This window comes from Tursiops truncatus, chromosome 9, assembly GCF_011762595.2.
Source record: "Tursiops truncatus isolate mTurTru1 chromosome 9, mTurTru1.mat.Y, whole genome shotgun sequence".
NCBI lineage: Eukaryota > Metazoa > Chordata > Mammalia > Artiodactyla > Delphinidae > Tursiops > Tursiops truncatus.
In genome coordinates this window covers 68,060,451-68,074,747 of record NC_047042.1, presented here as the reverse complement: position 1 = coordinate 68,074,747, position 14,297 = coordinate 68,060,451, and the positions used below count along the sequence as shown (strand labels likewise).

General features: G+C 37.9%; 1 protein-coding gene across 3 annotated transcripts in view; it reads left to right on the top strand.

Annotated features, from left to right (window-relative positions):
- The window catches only part of IMMP2L (inner mitochondrial membrane peptidase subunit 2), a 905,154-nt gene that overhangs the window by 90,646 nt on the left and 800,211 nt on the right, over positions 1 to 14,297 (top strand). The window contains exons 5-6 of one of the 3 annotated variants that reach the window (XR_004528164.2): positions 3,241 to 3,343; positions 4,316 to 4,350. The exons of 1 other annotated variant lie outside the window; for it this stretch is intronic. Coding sequence is in view for 1 of the 2 variants with exons in the window: in XM_033863160.2 (XP_033719051.1) it covers positions 3,241 to 3,247 (7 nt within the window). In the remaining variant the exon portion in view is untranslated. Of the gene's footprint in view, positions 1 to 3,240; positions 7,741 to 14,297 lie in introns of those variants that run through there. One more of the 3 variants, XM_033863160.2, reaches the window with a different exon arrangement.

Here is a 14,297-nt window from a genome sequence, read left to right as displayed (position 1 = left end):
TTAATTGCAGTCTGCTAAAATACGAAATTCATGTTTTGAAACAAATGCCCAGGGCAATGATAATAATGAATAATGACCTATAATTGTATTAAAAGCCAGTTAATCTGTTGAGCTGGGAGAACATAATTGTGATTAGTAGTGTGATACTAGTCTATCTATACTTATTCCTAGTTTTTTTTTTGGTTTAGAGCCAAATTTGTTTTTTGTTTGTTTGTAGTTAATATCGTACATTTCAGGAGCACAAATTTAGAAATAACATGACTTTCAAAGAAAGGTTCTATAGGTAGGAAGAAGTGCCTAGGTTTTTGTTTTTTGTCTTTAATTGATAGTAAAAATGCTGGAGAGTGAAATCCTGGGCTGCAATTTGTTTTGATGAGAGATTTAGTTTTTGGCACTTTAAATTACACATAATAATTTGCATTCGTTACAAAGTATATTTACAAATAATACTTAAAAAATGAGATAGTGTAAGTATTGTTGCTATTGTCTGATATAGATTAAACTGATTTTATAAATACTCCTCAGAGGCATACAGAAAGTTGGTGCCCTTAAGGTAGTCCTTAAAAGCAATTTCCTTTCTTGAGTAGGATAAACTGCCTTCACAATTTTTATACATTTAATTATACAATAAAACATTTTCTTAGTTCAGGCTCAAATTATAGCATAGAAATGTTTCAGTGATGATAAATTTCAATTTTGAATTACTGAGATTTTATGGCAATGTAACTATAGGAGATATCCATAGCTTCTGCTCAGCCCATTTCATAAATCTTATATGCTTTGAGAGATGACTAGAAGTTGTCAAAGAACAAAGTTATACATGCAGCATTCTTTGAAATAGTGGGTACTTACGTAACTTATTGTGAAAAAAATCCAGTCTCTGTGAACACTATTACCCTATTTAAAAAAAAAGTGCAAGACAGCATTTACAATGAAGGTGCTCCCAAATGCTCCCAAATACACCTTTTATGTTATACATAAGGAGTCAGGTTGAACTATTAAGGAGAAACATTTGAATATAAGTTGAAATAATAATTCTAACAGAGAAATAATTGAAAAATTTAAGAAGTAAATGGTTTAGCTTTCAAGCAGAAGATAAAACACAGAAAAGTAAACTATCCCATAGGTATGTCAACCTGTGTTTAATACTTTTGGAACCAGTAAGATATGGATGCATACATAAAGCGAAGCCCTTAAGATCACCAACATCTGATCTCCACTTTCAGGTATGATAGATTAGTTTATTTCAAGCTAAGGCCCATACTGAAAAAATGAGAAAGCTATATTAAAAAGAGTATCTACAGGCATTGTAGTACTACCAAAGGGCAAAGATCCCAGAGTGAAGAGAAACACACTGAGGTGATCCCTGTATTCAGTGCCACTTTTCACCTTGGGTTATTTGTCACTTAATGACAGTACGGGCTGTGAGGCTGAGAAGCCAAGCAGCGGCAGCTAAGATGGGGGATGCTGGGTGTAATTTTTGGCAGTTTCACATTGCTAAGAGGTCACAAATTAGAATTCAGGGAGGAAGATGCAGGACCCTGGTAAAACACTCTAAACTTTTAATTGGGACCCCTGAAGGGCTACATCCTAGGAGTTACAGAGAACTAGAAATAGACTATTAAGTTACAAAAATTGAAATGCAGCCTCTGATAAACTCAATTGATTTTAAGGTGATCTTCCTTTACTTTAACTCTCTGTCATTGCCAGAAACAAGAGACATCATGCAGAATCTCTGTAAGTTTTAAACACAGTACATGACATTCTATAAAAATAAACCATGCCTATCGCAAGCCAGGACCAAGATTAAAAAAATATAAAACAACAATCATTAGAAACATTCTCATAGTGTTCTAGCTTTTGGTATTATCAGACGTGGGCTATAAAATAATTATAGTCAATATATTAAAAAATTGATGAAAAGATGGATTTCATTAGAGAATCAGAATCTAGAAAAAGAATTGAAAGGAATTCTAGAAATGAAAACTAGTATAACTGAAGTGAAGGACTCAATAGATGAGTTTAACAGCAAATTAGACACAGCTGTGGGGAGGATCGTGAACTGGTTGATAGGTCAGTTAGAAAATATGTAGGCCATGGGTGAGGGGAATAGCCTGAATAAATAAAGGCTAAGAATTTTGTAGAACTCATGAAAGATATCAACCTAAAGAATCAAGAAGTACTACAAATCCTATCAGGATAAATACAGTGAAAAACCACAATTAGGGCACAGGGTAGGTAGTCAAATCACTGAAAACCAAAAAAAAGAGAAACCTCTTAAAAGGAAAAGAAAGATATTACCTTCAAAGAAGCAAAAATAATAGCCGACTTTTCAATTGGGGGGATACAGGAGAGAACTGAATGACATCTTTAAAGTGCTAAAGGAAAAAAAAAAATCCCAACCTAGAATTTTGTACCTGTTGGAACTATTCTGCAAAAATGAAAGAGAAATATACTCTTTTTCAAACAAACCCTCAGTACATGCTCCATTGTCTATAGGACTTTACTTACAAAACAAAGTATTAAGAATTTCAAGATAGCACCTGAAGAGCATTAATTAAGCCCCAAGTGTGGGGCTTTTCTGAGTCCAGGCCCATGGGTGATTGCACTGGTTATGTCCCTACTGAAGCTGGCCCTGTGATTGGACCTAAGCAGGGCCAATCTGAGCCATTCCTGGAAATGGACGTATAAATGTTAGGGGTGAAAATTTACATTTTTGTTAGAGTTGTTAAGTTTGAACAATAGGATCTGTTAAAAAAAATGTAAATCTTTAAGGTTATGTTAGTAAAACAGGTGCTAAGTGTAGTAGGCAGAATTTTGGTCCTCAAGATTCCACGCCGTAATGCCCAGGACAGTGAATATGATGAGATATTGTACCTTGTACTGACAAAGGGACTTTGTGGTTGTAATTAAGGTTGACCTTCAGTTGTCAGTGAGGAGGCTAGCCTGGGTTATCCAGGTGGGCCCAATGTAATCTCAGGAGTCCTTAAAAGCAGAGGCAGAGGAGGAAGTTAGGAAGATGCCATGGAACAAGTCAGAACGATCCAAAGCGGGAGAAAGATTTGATGTGCTTTTGCTGGCTTTGGAGATTCAGGGGCCGTGAGCAGAGGAAAGCAAGCTGCCTCTAGAAACTAAGAATGACCTTTAGCCAAAGGCCAGCAAAGAAATGAGGACCTCAGTCCCACACAGAATTGAATTTTGCCAACAACCTAATGATCCTGGAAATGAACTCTCCCCTAGTCTCTAGATAAGGGCCCAGACCAGCCGGCAGCTTGATTTTGGCCTTCTGAGACGCTAAGCAGAGTACCCAGCCGAACCTGCCAGACTTCAGTCCTGGAGAACGGTGAGATTATAAATGGCTGTTGTTTTAATTTTAAACCCCTTTGTTTGTTTTAATTTGTTAGAGTGGCAATAGAAAATTGTGTTAAGCAATGAAAAGATACAAACGGTTGTACTACTACTGTTAGAATGTATAAGGAGATGAACTTTTACAGTAGATTCTTATTAAGCATTTGAAAAACACTTTTATTAAGTTACTTGCCTAACTAATTAAAAGTTATAATTTTCTTTTACATAAAACAAATTTGTAAACCTCTACCTGCCAGTTCCTTGGTGCAAGAATATAGGAGTAGGCTTCAGGAAATCTTACTACTTTCAGCTGTTATCACTTATTAACTGGCTGAGTGACCTGGGAGAGGTTTTCTTAACTATGCTTAGGGTCAAGTCTTAGCACCTGCAAAGTAAGAGGTATAGACTAGTTGATTTCTAAGGTCTCTTCCATTTAAAAAATTCCATGAAAATAGTTTTAGAATCCAGATGGAATTGTTAGAGAGCTGGACATAAGAATCAAACCCTCAGAATATTGAAAAAATATTGTTCCATACTTTTGAAGCTGGAGTCAAATTTGATTTTTGTAAAGAAGAGAAGCCATGTTGGTACATTAAACAGAAATTTTAGAATAGATAAGGAGACTTTGAACACTAGAGCTTTTCTAGTCAAAGGGATCAGATGAATAGTGCTTATTAAGGTTGAAATTATTGAAAATCAAAAAATTAAAAGTTGGCAGGTATTTTACAAGAGGATGAGCACAAAATCCTTTCCTTTCTGTTTAAAATTATTCAAAATAAGAAAGCTATAGAAATCTTATTTATCTCTTGTCGTTTATTCTGGGAGTTGAGTTTTTGGCTCTAATGGTTAATCTTGTTCTGGTTATCTCCATCTCTTTTGTCAACTTCAGATGCATTTCCCACCAGTCAACACTATGCACTTGTTCTTAGAAAAGAAATGATCCTAGATCCCATATTCTGTTTCATAGCTTAGGTCTCGGAAATGTGGAAGAAATCTCAAAATGAAACTTAAATATCACCTTATTTGATCTAAGGTCAGTAGCTACCTTCCCACTTTTTTTTTTTCCCTTTTACAAAAAAAAAAGGCAGTGTTTTGGAGAGGGGGTGGCAGTTCTTGGGAAATGTGTCTGTGGCTGATAAGAAAAGGAAAGGGCTTAAAGCGATAGCCACCAAACTTTATCAGTGTTTTGGAGTTAAGGAAAACATTCTTTCCAAGAAGAACAGGAATACTTTTTTTTTTCTTTTTGGTAATTGTTTATTTACATTAATGAGACGCCTCAATGACCCATTATTATGAAAGGTAACTCTGCATAATCTAGTGACAGGTTTACTCACATTCGGAGGTCACATTGATATTTACTGAAGGCACAATAAGTATAGGTTGCACTTTATTAAAAATTGTATAGCTCTTGAAATTGCTGACAGAGAGGCTGACTCAGTTTGATTTGGCTACGGATATGATAATTGTAATACGGCTCACTGTGGTTTTTAGAGGTCATAAGTTACATTGCAAAGATTTGTGTATTTGGATTGCGGGAAAGTTACCGTGGAGTACTAAGACAATACAATAGGAAATACTTAAGTGTGAGTAGTATGTCTCACATAAATTGTACCATAGAATTAAATATGAATCATTAAAATATTCCAGGTTTATTAAAAATTTATTATTCTAAAGTATATTTAAAGAGCAGTAAGAACTTGAAGAAATAATAGGAAAGCTTTGCTAACAGTGACAGTGTGTTGAGTTGAAAGAAGGTAAATAATTTATTAACAAAAGGCATACAAAAAGATTTGTAGTAAATCAAGGGGGGAAATCAGTTAATAAAGAGGCCAGGGAGACCTTCAAGATGGCGGAAGAGTAAGACGTGGAGATCACCTTCCTCCCCACAAATACATCAGAAATACATCTACATGTGGAACAGCTCCTACAGAACACCTACTGAATGCTGGCAGAAGACCTCAGACCTCCCAAAAGGCAAGAAACTCCCCACGTACCTGGGTAGGGAAAAGAAAAAAGAAAAAACAGAGACAAAAGAATAGGGACGGGACCTGCACCTCTGGGAGGGAGCTGTGAAGGAGGAAAGGTTTCCACACAATAGGAAGCCCCTTCGTGGGCAGAGACTGCGGGTGGCGGAGGGGGAACTTCGGAGCCGCGGAGGAGAGCGCAGCAACAGGGGTGCGGAAGGCAAAGTGGAGAGATTCCCGCACAGAGGATCAGTGCCGACCGGCACTCACCAGCCCGAGAGGCCTGTCTGCTCACCCGTCGGGGCGGGCAGGGCTGGGAGCTGAGGCTTGGGCTTCAGAGGTCGGATCCCAGGTAGAGGACTGGGGTTGGCGGCGTGAACACAGCCTGAAGGGGCTAGTGCGCCACAGCTAGCCGGGAGGGAGTCTGGGAAAAGTCTGGACCTAAGAGGCAAGAGACCATTGTTTCTGGGTGCGCGAGGAGAGGGAATTCAGAGCACCACCTAAACGAGCTCCAGAAACGGGTGCGAGCTGCGGCTATCAGCGTGGACCGCAGAGACAGGCATGAGACGCTAAGGCTGCTGCTGCTGCCACCAAGAAGCCTGTGTGTGAGCACAGGTCACTATCCACACCTCCCCTCCTGGGAGCCTGTGTAGCCTGCCACTGCCAGGGTCCTGCGATCCAGGGACAACTTCCCCGGGAGAACGCACGGCGCGCCTCAGGCTGGTGCAACGTCACGCAGGCCTCTGCCGCCGCAGGCTCACCCCGCATCCATACCCCTCCCTCCCCCCAGCCTGAGTGAGCCAGAGCCCCGAATCAGCTGCTCCTTTAACCCCGTCCTGTCTGAGCGAAGAACAGACGCCCTCAGGCGACCTATACGCAGAGGCGGGTCCAAATCCAAAGCTGAACCCCAGGAGCTGTGCGAACAAAGAAGAGAAAGGGAAATCTCTCCCAGCAGCCTCAGGAGCAGCAGATTAAATCTCCACCATCAACTTGATGTACCCTGCATCTGTGGAATACCTGAAGAGACAATGAATTGTGCGAAATTGAAGTGGTGGACTTTGGGAGCAAAGATATATATAGTTCCATTGTTTCTTTTTGTGAGTGTGTATGTCTATGCTGCTTTGTGTGATTTTGTCTATATAGCTTTGATTTTACAATTTGTCCTAGGGTTCTGTCTTTTTTTCTTTTTTTGTATAGTTTTTAGCGCTTGTTATAATTGGTGGATTTGTTTTTTGGTTTGGTTGCTCTCTTCTTTCTTTTTAAATTACTTAACATTTAAAAATTTTTAATATTTTTAATTTTAATAACTTTTATTTTTTTCGTTCTTTGTTTTTTTCTCACTTTTCTTCTGAGCTGTGTGGCTGACAGGGTCTTGGTGGTCTGGCCGGGCATCAGGCCTGTGCCTCTGAGGTGGGAGAGCCAAGTTCAGGACATTGGTCCACCAGAGACCTCCCAGCTCCACGTAATATCAAACGGCGAAAATCTCCCACAGATCTCCATCTCAACACCAGCACCCAGCTTCACTCAATGACCAGCAAGCTACAGTGCTGGACACCCTATGGCAAACAACTAGCAAGACTGGAACACAGCCCCATCCATTAGCACAGAGGCTGCCTAAAATCATAATAAGGCCACAGACACCCCAACACACACCACCAGACGTGGACCTGCCCACCAGAAAGACAAGATCCAGACTCATCCACCAGAACACAGGCACCAGTTCCCTCCACCAGGAAGCCTACACAACTCACTGAACCAACCTTAGCTACTGGAGACAGACAACAAAAACAATGGGAACTATGAACCTGCAGACTGCAAAAAGGAGACCCCAAACACAGTAAGTTAAGCAAGATGAGAAGACAGAAAAACACACAGCAGATGAAGGAGCAAGGTAAAAACCCACCAGACCAAACAAATGAAGAGGAAATAGGCAGTCTACCTGAAAAAGAATTCAGAGTAATGATAGTAAAGATGATCCAAGATCTTGGAAATAGAATGGAGAAAATACAAGAGATGTTCAACAAGGACCTAAAAGAACTAAAGAGCGAACAAACAATGATGTACACCACAATAAATGAAATTAAAAATTCTCTAGAAGAGATCCATAGCAGAATAACTGAGACAGAAGAACAGATAAGTGACCTGGAAGATAAAATAGTGGAAATAACTACAGCAGAGCAGATTAAAAAAAAAGAATGAAAAGAATTGAGGACAGTCTCAGAGACACTACATTCAAATAAAGTCCTTTTAAGAAACTGGCTATAAGATTTAGAGAATGGACTTGAGGACATGGGGAGAGGGAAGGGTAAGCTGGGATGAAGTTAGAGAGTGGCATGGATATATATACACTACCAAGTGTAAAATAGATAGCTAGAGGGAAGCAGCCGAATAGCACAGGGAGATCAGCTCGGTGCATTTTGACCACCTAGAGGGGTGGGATAGGGAGGGTGGGAGGGAGACACAAGAGGGTGGAGATTCGGGGATATATGTATATGTATAGCTGATTCACTTTGTTATAAAGCAGAAATTAACACACCATTGTGAAGCAATTATACTCCAATAAAGATAGTATAAAAATAAAAAAGAGAGGCCAATTATCAGTGAAGGGGGGGTGTATTTAATGATTCTGAATGAAAGGTTAAACTGCTGTGAATTTCCGTTTAACAAAAAGGATGAAAAGCAATATGGATAATTAGACAGTAATAAGATCATACTGAAAAATATCAGAGAACTGCCTTAGGTGTTAGGGGAATATTGGCTAATGAACGTAACCTCCTGAAATTATCTTCGAATATTCACTTTGCTCTAGAAACAGAGGGAGTGTTGTTCTTAGTCATTTTCAAGGAGTTATGATTCTTTTGCACATTTATTTTTTTGTGGATTTAAAAAATGGTAGCAAATAATGAAATAGAGAATTTCTCATGAGAAAAATATCTAACATGTAATTTGTTAAAATACTGTAATTTTCACTATGTGTATATGTTATTGGTTAGTTGTTTACATTTGGGTTCTACTTATCTGTTTCATAATAGAAACAACTTGAGAGACTGTCAACCTACTTGAATCATTTATAGAAATTCAGTACAGGATATTATGATTCTTAGAAGAAAAAATATTTCTTTAGACAATATTTGGGATTTTTACTTATGTGTTTTTAATAAGACCTTAATTGAGATACACTTCTAGTTAGCCCAATAAGATATATATATAACATATGTATAATTGTATGTATAACATATATATAAATAATTGAAATCTTATAAAGATGTTGGTAGATTCTTGGCCATTTTTGAAGCTTCTTATGCCTCTGAATTAAGAGAAGATCTTGGAATCTTTCTAGAATCAATATAAGGACTAATTTTATATGACCTCTGTACTAATGATCAACTAGAGGGAATAATAACTAAGATAATTAAGTTCATAGATGATTCCAAATTTAAAGATGTTGTGAATATAGAAATTGAGCTAATCTCAGCTCCTATGATGCTTTGCTGAGAAAAAGGTCATTTGATATATAGAGAACTATACTTTATAATTATAGTCTCTCTTTGTCACTGATATCTTATGATTAGCTTCGCTTTTCTTTTATTAGATAGTATATCAAATGCAGTTCTGCACTGTATATTAATGTCGAAAACCAATGAAAAAATCTGCTTTTCATAATGTTAGCAGCTTCCCAACAGGTTAATAGCTCAAATAGGTAATAACCCAAGGGGCAGTTAATGATTATCTAGCCAAAAAAGATTTGGACCAGATACCAAGAGACCTGGGTTCTAGGCTCACTCTGGCACTGTGAGACTTTATGTCAATTAATTTGTCAATTAACTTCTGTGGATAGGTTTTCCTTTTTAATAAAATGAAGGGATTGCACTTGATAATTTTAAGGTAACTTTTAATTTTACAGTTCTTTTCTCTATGATTTTATTTCCCACATGTGTAAGTTAAATTTATTTTATGATGGGAGGCATATCACAGCTTCTATTGGATATTTATAGTATTTTCTTATATTTAAATTATTGAGAGTTTGTTCATTTGGCAAATATTTTCCAGGTGTTTACTCTGGGTACAGAACTATCTACTGTGATACAGCAGTAAAGAAAATAGACAGGAAAAGCACCTTTCCTCATGGAACTTATTATTCCACTGGATAGATGTGTCTAGAATGAGCCAAATTGAAAAGAGACATTTTTGAAACTTGTCAAAAATGTAACAGGTGGGCATATTAGAAGGGAAGCTTGATATTCAATAAATCAGCAATTGTGCCAAGCATGGTACAGTGCTTTGCACTGGTTCCCAAGAGTCAGTTTGCCTACATGTTCCCATTCCAGCATTCAGCAACTTCATTTTTGTCGCTTGAAGTCAGTCATGGTGGGAGTGTTTATATCATGAAAACTGGCAAACACTTCACATCCAGGCTTACAGTTAAAATTTTTAAAATTATGCTATTAAAATGGTTTGGTGGTAAATGTTGTCAGGTGGCACAGCAGAAATAGCAGACATAATTTCTCTCCATAGTTTCTATCCGCACACCTGGTGTGTGAGTTTATTGAGCCACATGAACAACTACTGATATGATACTGAAAGTAATGAGTTAGTGAAGGGAGAGGAGCTGAAAGAAAAATAGGTGTGAATTTGTAATCCGATTTTAAAGATGGGGTGGTCCATGCTTGACCAGAGAAGAAGCGAGAGTTTCAGAGATGGCATGTGTAACAGTTCTGAGGCCAGAGTTAATAGTTGTGTGGGAGAAGTGGTTAAGTAGGTTTGTTGATCTTGAACAAGGTGTCAAAGCTTCACTTCATGGGAGCGTAACAATGTCTGAATCATGTGTTAGCCTGTACCAGCCAAGTCTTAAACATGGCCACGTTTTCGCTAGCAGTGAAAAATGGAAGACCGTTCTTGAATTTTGTGACCTTATCTCTTAGTGATCCTTTGAGAGTTAAGGAAATAAAAAAAATCCTTTATAGTAGATTATAGGCTCTATACCAACTGAAGGCGTATAAAATGTTGCCTGTGGTAAAAAATTTTGAGTATTGATACTGAATGTACCACAGATATTTATGTGATTTCCTCACCGTGAACTGCAAGTTACTCTTTTCATGGAGCAGGTTGACATAAACAGCACTGTGACTGGGTCTGCAAGCACTGAAGGAGCAGTGACTGTCCGTAACACCATGCTGCATTATGGTAGATGACAGTGGGACTCCTAACACCTAGTATGTGTAGTAAGCTGAAAGAGGCCAGTACAAGCAGGGAAAACTGGAAAAATCTTTTAAAAATGTGCTGAAGCTCTGCTTTAAATGAGATACCTGGATGTGTACTTCTGGGAACTAACAGCAGCCAGTGGATAGGCTGCCATATAGGAATCTGGAATAGAATACCTTTAAAATAGATGAGTACACTAACTCCAGTTATGTGAAGAGCGGTCACAAACAGCAAGCAAAGAAACGAAAACATGTGGTTCAAAATTGAAAACACCTCTTTGGAAAACACAGTTGCTCTGTGCATGCCTGACTCCATTAGCTAGATTTGTATCAGCCTTTTATCAGTGTGGTACAATGAGATAGCACATAGTCAAGAAATGGAAGCTGGTATTCTTTGTTCCTCTCAATAATGTCATTTTGGAATACCAATAGTAGTTTTATTAAAATAAATGCAGGGTGTATATATATAGAATGAAATAAACATGCTGCCTAATCATTTTTCAGCACTGTAGTTTGGAGTAATAACTCTACAATGAAAATAACTATCATAATTTTGGTAGTTAATAGCTTAAGAAACTATCTCACAGAATTAAGTACTATGTACAGTTTAAAGCAATAAGTTTATTTTTCAATTTCTCATGGAAAATTAGCTTGAAAAGAAAATGTCATTAAAAATCTAATTGTGCCCTTTTTTACATGTGAAGTTTAAACAGATTTATAGTAGCTTGGAATATTGAAGAGATTACAACCAGAGAGTTTTGGTTGGTTATAATTATTGGAGATCCTGAAACTGTGGCTGACCTGTAACATAGAGGTTGAGTGAGCTTTGAAGATTTCATTGGGCAAAGTCAGACTTTAAATTCTGCAAGAATTTGAAATATATATTAATATATACTGTAGTTTTACTTTGAACTTAGTAATTTTTAAAAAATAGACCTCTTTCTTAAAATAAATTTATTGATTGATTGATTGACTGATTTTGGCCGTGTTGGGTCTTCCTTGCTGCACACAGGCTTTCTCTAGTTGTGGCTAGTGAGGGCTACTCTTCATTGTGGTGCACGGGCTTCTCATTGCGGTGGCTTCTCTTGTTGTGGAGCATGGGCTCTAGGCACGTGGGCTTCAGTAGTTGTGGCATGCGGGCTCAGTAGTTGTGGCTTGTGGGCTCTAGAGTGCAGGCTCAGTAGTTGTGGCGCACGGGCTTAGTTTCTCCATGGCATGTGGGATCTTACAGGACAAGGGCTTGAACCCATGTCCCCTGCATCGTCAGGTGGATTCTTAACCACTGCGCCACCAGGGAAGTCCCTGAACTTAGTAATTTTTAACTTCTCATGAGTATAAAAAGCCCTGATATTTTAGTGAGTTACCAATCTTGAATGGCAGACAACAATGCAAGAGTTGAGAAGTGAATTCTTTGAGCTTTTTCAAATGTTTTCTTAAAACTATTTTTTAAGAGACATATGCTTGAATGGATGATACTGTCTTTAATGTGGAGTTGTGTTGTTCAGAGTATATATATGTCCAAAACAAAAGCAAAACCTAGCATGGCTACCTTAAAAGATTAGTTACAATATGGGTTGAGCGGTGAACATAGGACACTGTTTATTGAGGTCATAATTTTAATATGTTTGGAGGTTGTGTTTTTTGCTACAAGCAAGTGATTTTATTGGACATGGCATAGAACGAGATGGATGTATATAACAGCCCAGCTACTGTTAACTTTTTTTAATTCAAACTTTTAAATTTTCACTGATGTTTCAAGAGGTGGAATAAAAGAGGTAATACCCATGGTGAGTTATAGTTTGGGTTTTGCTTCTAACTAGCCAGAGGACCTGAGTAAGCAACCTAATCAGTTAGGACCTTAGTGTCTTAAGTTATACCATCATGAAGTTGTCCTGGGTGACCTCTTCTTAAACTTTACCCTAATGTGATTCAGAAGGGCTGGTTTCGACAGAACCTTTCTGAATCCTGCCCTTATTCCAATTCCAGTGTTCATTCTCTAGGTCAGGGCTGTCCAATAGCAATATAATGTGAGCTCTGTGTAATATTAAATTGTCTACTTGGCACATTAAAAAAGTAAAAAGAAATAGGTGAAGTTAATTTTAATAATATACTTCAGCTCAACATAGTATATTCCCAATATTATTTCCATATGTAATTAATATTAAACTATTAATGAGACATTTTACCGTGTTTGAAGTGCTAAGTCTTGAACATCTGGTGTGGGTTTCAGAGAACACATCTCAACTTGGACTCGCTACTTCCAGTGCTCAGTAGCCTCACTGAGGCTCATGGCTGCTGTATTGGACTGTGCACCTGAGGTGGCTGGATCCTCATAATCACTACCCATCAATCAAATTTAGGGACTTTGGAGTCACCTTTAATTCCTTTTGTTTTCTCCCCTTTTCTATTCAGTAGTGACAGACTTGCACTTCCTAGAATCTGTCAGGATTTAGAGCTGAATGGGCACATTTTCTCTTTATTTTCAAACATCCAGAAAGAGTAACCTGAGTTCTCTTCAGTTCCTTAACTTAGGAAATCAGACTTCTGTGTTCAGTAATTGACAGAAACTCCTTGAAAAAATTCCCAAACCTTCTCAGTGCTAAATACAATGGGCACAATATGAATGCTTCCTGATGCCATAGCGAACTCAGGCGCTGTAAATACTTCCTCCTGGAAATTTCCTTGTTCCTCATCATATTACACTCCTTTCTTGGTTCTTCCTTGAGTTCTCTGTTTTGCTGATTCTTTTCTTGGATCTCTTTTCTTTTCCCTTTGCCCTCTGTCCTTGACTTCTTGCCTGAGAATCATGCCTGTACTTTTAGCTATTTATTGGACATATCTATATGATGATATTCTGTGGATTCTCCCAACCTAGCCTTTGCTCCATACCAAACTTGTCTTCTTCCTCCGTGTTACTATTTTGATTCTTGACATTTTTGCCATATTTGGTCACAAGTCAAAGTTAGAGACTTCACCATAATCTTTAACTTCTTCCAATTTTTTTTTTTACCATCTATATGCAATTAGATACACAATCTTTTTGGGTCTACCTATGAAATACATTCTGAACATTTTTCTTTCCTCTTTTTTGCAGTGTTTCACTTCATGTCCTCCTCACCCTTGCTAAGATCCCACCTGGTGCCTCTTACTTTGACTCTGTTTCCTCTAATACATTTTTGACATTGCTACCAGAGTTCTTACCAACACAGTTGGATAATACTGTTTTCCTGTTTGAAACTTACAGCGATTCCATTTGTCCTCTTCTTACATGGCATGTAAATCCTAGGCTACTGTTCTATCTTTAACTCTAGACATTCTCTTCAGTATTTTCCTCTCCTCTGAAAACCTTTAAGGCCTAAACTTAAAGATGAGATTTTAGTCTTCTTGATGATTAGTGGAAGAAACTAGTCATCAAGTGTGGATAGTATGGCCTGACAGCATTCATATACTCATAAGAAATGGGGAAATATATGGTATGCTTATGTGATACTCATAGCTAGGTTAACAAGCAGATTTCTGTATTTCCCTGTACAAGAAGCCCTGTATAGATATTTCAGTTTCCGAGCAGCAAGAATTAATAGCATCCTGGAAACAATGAATGATATATGTCTTACTTACAGATATACTTTCTGTACTTGGAAACTAATGTAGAGAAATATCTTAGTTAAGGTTCGCAGCTTGGCTGAGTTTTACAGGAAAACAGTAGATCCCCTGAGGTAATACTAATGTAAGTAGAAAGTAACTGGCAGTTAGTACATCTGGTTGGGTTGAGAAAGAATGACTT